At 40.1% G+C, this 6,000-nt stretch overlaps 1 protein-coding gene across 4 annotated transcripts in view; it reads right to left on the reverse strand.

Annotated features, from left to right (window-relative positions):
* The window catches only part of LOC116869143 (aldehyde oxidase 4-like), a 57,072-nt gene extending 51,595 nt beyond the window's left edge, over window positions 1–5,477 (reverse strand). For 3 of the 4 annotated variants that reach the window (XR_004382969.1, XM_032860122.1, XM_032860120.1), the window contains exons 1-2: window positions 5,357–5,477; window positions 1,932–1,989 (exon numbers count right to left, since the gene is read on the reverse strand). Coding sequence is in view for 2 of the 4 variants with exons in the window: in XM_032860122.1 (XP_032716013.1) it covers window positions 1,932–1,989; window positions 5,357–5,413 (115 nt within the window). In the remaining 2 variants the exon portion in view is untranslated. Of the gene's footprint in view, window positions 1–1,837; window positions 1,907–1,931; window positions 1,990–5,356 lie in introns of those variants that run through there. The other variant, XM_032860121.1, reaches the window with a different exon arrangement.
* Between the last annotated feature and the right edge of the window lie 523 nt (window positions 5,478–6,000).

Consider the following 6,000-nt stretch of genomic DNA (forward strand, 5'->3'; position numbering starts at 1 on the left):
TTCCTCGGATACTGGTAACAAGAAACATGTTTTCTTGTTTGTTTAGAGAGCTGTTTCATTTTTTGGCATATAAATGAGCTCAATGGGGAAAGATGAGAAGATCTCCTTACAGACTTACACTGCCTTATCTGAAACCCTTGAGGCCAGATGCCTGATGTAAAAGTTTCCATATTTTACAAAGGTAATAAGATAGCATTCCCAAGTGGGGCTAGGGCAGCACCTTGTAATCAAACACATGAATATTTCTGCAGTGAACCATAGGGATATTCACACTAAGTGGGAAACAGGAAGACAACCAAGGACCTCATGAGAGATCAGGGTTTACATCCAAATGAGGGGTAAAAAGGCTTTTGAATTCAGAGTTATGGATAAGGGGTCATTCAAGGAGGTGGTGGGAAATAGTGCATGGGAAAAACTTAGAAAACTGTCTCTGGGAGCTTAACTTGCCCTGTTCAGCAATGTATGCTTCTATCTTCTTACTAGATTAGAGAATATTAATTTAATACCCACAGCTCCTGAACTGGTACTGTCACCAAGCACTGTGTACCTTTTCCCTGTAAGATGTTTATATGTTTTCATAAAGAGAGAACAAATAATATATGTAAATCCTCTGCTTTAGATTCTTTAAGAATCTACTGGAATTTGCTTGGGACCTTTTCTGGGCGAGTTTAAAAAGGATCTCATAGGCAGAGGTCATAATTGGCTTGGGCAGAATAGTGAGCTGATCGGGATATTAGGGGACAATCCTGGCTAGAGCAGTGGAATGATGGGTTAGGAAACCAGATTGCAAGGGATTATATGGTGAGAAAGAGAGTCTGGAAAGAAAATGAGGCATCAGGTACACATAATTTTTTAGATAAGTTTGGCAGGAAAATAACAGAGAGAAACAAAGGGATATTTTTAGGTGGGTATGTTGAGAGGCAAAAAGATGGGGAGAGAAGAAAGTGAAGGGAGAAGGAAGTGAAGATCCTGAAGAGAGGGGATAACATTATCTTGTATATAGCTTGTATATGTCTTGTATTGACTCCCCAGAGCCTAACATGGTGCCTGGCTCTTAGTAGGTATTCAGTAAGTATATATATGTATATATATTTTAACTTATTGTTTTGAAATATTTATAGTTTCATAGGAAGTTGCAACAATAAAACAGTAACAATACCTGTCACCTTGCTTGCCCCAAAGATGACATCCCACATAGCGATAACACAACATCAAAAGCAGGAAGCTGATGTGCGGATTACACTGATAACCAGACTGGGGAGCTTATGCAGAGTTCACCACTTACACATGCACACGTACCATGTCGGTACTGCTCTACGCAATTTTTTCTCCTAAACAGATTTGTGTCACCACGTCCACAATAGCTGTGCTTCCCCAAACCTAAGACATTTTTTCTGAAAATTTATTGCAGGTCTGTTGAAGGTACTGGAGGGGTAGGGAGTAAAAAAGTTCCAGATCAGAGGGGCAGAGCTGAGAGTACATTAACTCTATGTTGGAATTTTGAAACATGTTTATAGGACCTTGTTTTCTCCAATAAGACTTATGAAATGGTCTAAGTGATGAGTCAGGGAAGTCCTCATGGGAAACTACTGCCAGTGCCATGTACCCCTGAGCAGTTGGCTGGATGTTTTTAACACTCCTGAATATAAAATATTATCAGGGTGGGCATGAGACTCAAAAGGTCTTAGTTATTTCTAAAGTTACATACTCCTGTTTCACTGGATGATTCTTTTGGTTTTGCTCAGGTGAAAAATATGACAAAGCATGAATCTCTCACTTTTGGATGACTTTTGTAAACTCCAACTAGACTCTACAAGTCAAACACAAGGCTATTTACCTTGAGCAAATACAGGGCGACTTTTTTCATAAGTCTTAGCATGTCCACTTTTTACCACCCAGTCCAGATTCACTATAGTAAAATATAAGGATATGGACTTTCCTCAGGTAGTACAGTAGGTTTACTTCAGGATCAGCATTCTTCTCTACAACCTACATTGTGAAATGAGAAAAGGGATTTTAGGAAGATAGTACCAACATGTTAGGGCAACTCTAACCATTGTTTTGGGGACGGTTTTGACAGATAGTAGCTTCACAGGGGGGAAAAGATAACAAAGGAAACCTAACACTTGGAACCAATTTTAAAGAAATTATGGAACATTATTTCAACGTCTCTGAATTTTCCCATATATATGACAATTATAAATTCTGGATTGCTTTTCCTTATAGTCACCCAGAGAGGGCCCAAATGGGAAAACAGATACATAGATTCCAAAATTGACTCAGATAACTCGTGGCCATAGGAAGTGACAGAAAAGATTAGCCAGAGCTTTCTTAACGGAGTTATGGGGTGTAAGTTACAAAGGGAGCCCCTCCTGTTCCCATACCCTGCTCCCAGCCCCCTAGTGAAATGGAGGTGCCACTAAGCAAAGGACGAGCAGACGGGAGCATGAATCTGGCTCTGCCTCTCATGTCGCACTCCTGGCTGTTACTGCCAATAGTAAGAAGCTGGCACATGAGATGAAAACCGTCTGCTTTCGCTGGCCCAGACAGCTCTTCTGCTAGGTATAGTCAGGCGAGATTAGAGAGAATGGAAGAGAAATTTACAAGGAAGTGTAGCAATGAACCCAAAACAGAGGACATTGTTCCATTAAAAGTGTTTTTTACTGTTCTCATCCTAGAAAAATGCAACAAACCACATTATTCTTCATATGCTGCCTATTTCCAAAATTTCTGAGTCCTCAGAAGATTTACTCAGCCAGAGATGAGCTCATCACCTCTCCACTAGGAATCTTAGCATGAGGAGGAGGCTAAGTCTAGTGGCATCTCAGAAACAAAGCATTATAGTTAGCTTTGCTTTGACACCCTAATGTGTGGCTATGGAAATTATTTCCAAAGGTGGGAGCAAGATAGGGGGTAGGGAGTGATGGTGGGCAAGCCAGGACTAATAGAACTTCCTCCTGTTTCCTCTATAATGGGGGAACCCAGCCTGACGACACTATTCTGTGGTATAAAGACATTGATATACCTGAGACAATGTTCCAGATAAATAGTAAACCCTCCCCAACCACTTTAGATGCCCGGTGAGTGCAACACTTGATTTAATGCTTTCTCCTTCAATCATGACAAGGTCTGCTCAGGTTCCAAATGAGGGAATAGGCAAGATTAGACTTTGGGAAATTAATTAAAGACTGCCAACTGCAATTCTGACATATCAAATATATGGTACTCCCAGTCATTTCAAAAAATATTTCAGTAATCATATGAGAAATAGTGGTCGTACCAATACCTGTGCTCACAAAATTGTATGGGTACATCCTGTTTCCTCCAGCAATTTATAGACATTTAGGAAACAAATCCCTTTTTAGTAAGTATATGAAAACAGGGAAAACCTCACCAGTAACTGAGAGATGCAAGCGATACCCCTGAGACACCCTGCCCATTAGATTAGCAAACCTTAGGAAGCGTGATTATAGCAAGTTTTGGCACACTAAAGATTGGCAAATCATCTATAGGCAAGGAAACAGCACCTGTCATGCAATGAACTGTGGGAAAAGGAACTTGTGCAGGATTCTGGAAAGCCACTAGCAGGACCTCTGAAAGCAGTGTGGTACAATCTCACTCAAAGATTCTCTTGCCAGTGTTGGTGAGGAGACACGTCGTAGGATGTTCACTGCAGCATTTCTTGGGGTAGTGGGGAACTGGAAGCATCCTATGTGTCTATCGCTAGGGTCCTGGATAAGCAGAGTGAAGGGTGTGCACAGCCTGGAAAACTAGCATGCAGAAGTCTCAGGTCTTCAAAGAGCAACATCTCAAAACGGTGGTGAGTCACAAAAGGGAATTTATAAGTCACAATACCACTTGCGTAGGAACACACACACACACACACACACACACACACTCCTGCACAACACCATGCAGGCCAAGCACTGTATACTTCTAAGATACATCTATATTTCTAAATAACCATATAGAAAGTAGATGGGAAGGACATATATATAAAATGCACAAGAGTAGATGTTTATGGGGGAAAGAAATAAAGAGACGATAGGACATAAAAAGAAAAAAAAAATAATAGAAAACAAAAGAGGAGTCTTGTCCAGACTGTGGTGATGGAATGCCATGGCCAGAGATGAGTGTGCTTTGCTCAGCTCTGTGCCGGTGCATCTAAAGGAAGGAAAAACAACCGCAAAAATAACAACAAAACCAATTTCTACAAAGAGGTGTATAATTTCCCCCCTTTGGCCATCTGTAACTTGTCTTAGAAATCTGTAAGACAGAGAAGGGTAAAAACAGCAAAATATCAGCTGTGATTGCAAAAGATTGAAGACCTGGAGAAGGAATAATCATGCTAATGTAATATTAAGGGAGAAATGGTTTTATTCACCAACAAAGGAAAAGCAGCAAAGTCCATTTACCTCACACTCAGAGTAAGTTCTTAGCTTCTGAATTACTATAAATTGTCACTCACCAATAATCTTTCTGATGTTCATGTCATTCAAGGTCCTGATCTACTGGTAAGCATTATTGCTAAACCCAGACTTTTTTCATTCTTTTCTTTCTCTGTTGTTTAGTTCAAAGGCTTCCTAAAAATCATGTTTCCCTGCTATTTGACAAGCAAAAATCCCAAGAATTCTTGCCTTCATTGAAGTTGTGTTTCTTTCTCTAGGGAAGAACATCAGTAATCTAAAATAACTGAAGCTTGAGAAGCATTAGCAACAAATGACTGTCCAAACTAATTTTTCATTTTAATACTTAACTAGTTTTTTTTTCCTCTAACTGTCCCAAGGCACCTCAAATTTCCCATGTATTCATTTTGCTCATTAAAGTACAGGGTTGAGAAGAACTGGCCCAGGCTAAGCATTAGAGCCACCACATCTCTTCTGAAGAGAAGGCAGCTTACTTAGTAGTCCATGTTTCAGACAGAGTGGCCTCTGCCTCTAGGTTGATTCATCAGCCTGAGGTGATTAAAGTAAAACAAAATCATTCTTTGCTACTGTTATCCTCAATGTCATATAGGCCTTCTAGTAAAATAGAATTGGTGAACTCAAGTGGAGCTAATATCCAAAAAAAAAAAAGGGGGGAGAATGACAGTTTTTCATACCTGTGTCAGAGCTGTCTTTGTAATATAACAAAGAAATGAGAGCTCCTTACTGATTCCAAAAGAAACTATGCCTTAATACTATGCACCAAACCTTGAACTAATGATCAATGATCAAGTTCATATTACTATAGCTGACTTGAAAAAGGAGAGAGGATAAACATATAACAAGTGGCACTGCAGTAAAGGAAAAAAAAAGTTAGCTTGGCTTTTGTCCCTGGTATACAAAAATTCACATTAATCCTCTCATAAACTTACCTTTCTTCCATTCACAAAAAAAATCAGTTCATCAGAATTGGGAATAGAAGCCATCATACCAGGAAAAGAATGCCTCCACCAGAATAGAGGTGTGTCTGTCTGTTCTCAAGAGCAGATGTATTAGAGCAAAAACCTGGGTAACCATTAGCCTTGTCCGCTGCGTGGGGTGATTTATAGCCATGCTGTCACGTGAGAAGCACCAACTAGGGCTCTCTGCCCACCCTGCCCGCAGGGACTTGGAGTGGTTCCTGGCAGTGCCCTGTGTTCTCCTTTCCTACAAATCAAGTCAGTGTCTTTGCCCATCCCTTTTGGAGTCTGACTGGTTTCCCCAGGGTAATGTGTTTAAAGCCAGATAAAAAACTGAGTTTTAAACAGGCTGTTATCTGGCCAAGTCATCAATAAACAGTGCTATTAAAACTCATAAAACGTTCTTTCTTTGATTTTTCCTATGCAAAGGGAAGATTCCACCATGCATAGAACTAAAGACTTCATAAAATGTGTCATTCAAACTCAACTATAACAACATTCAAGTTTATTCTCCTTCCTTAGGTGCCCGGCTAGCTCAGTCGGTAAGCATGAGGCTCTTATTCTCCTTCCTTAATCTTTTTTTGTACTCACTCACCTTGTTTCTTCAAATTTAAGGG

The sequence above is a fragment of the Lontra canadensis genome, unplaced genomic scaffold (assembly GCF_010015895.1).
Source record: "Lontra canadensis isolate GAN:19392208 unplaced genomic scaffold, GSC_riverotter_1.0 scaffold18, whole genome shotgun sequence".
In the NCBI taxonomy this organism is placed as follows: Eukaryota; Metazoa; Chordata; class Mammalia; order Carnivora; family Mustelidae; genus Lontra; species Lontra canadensis.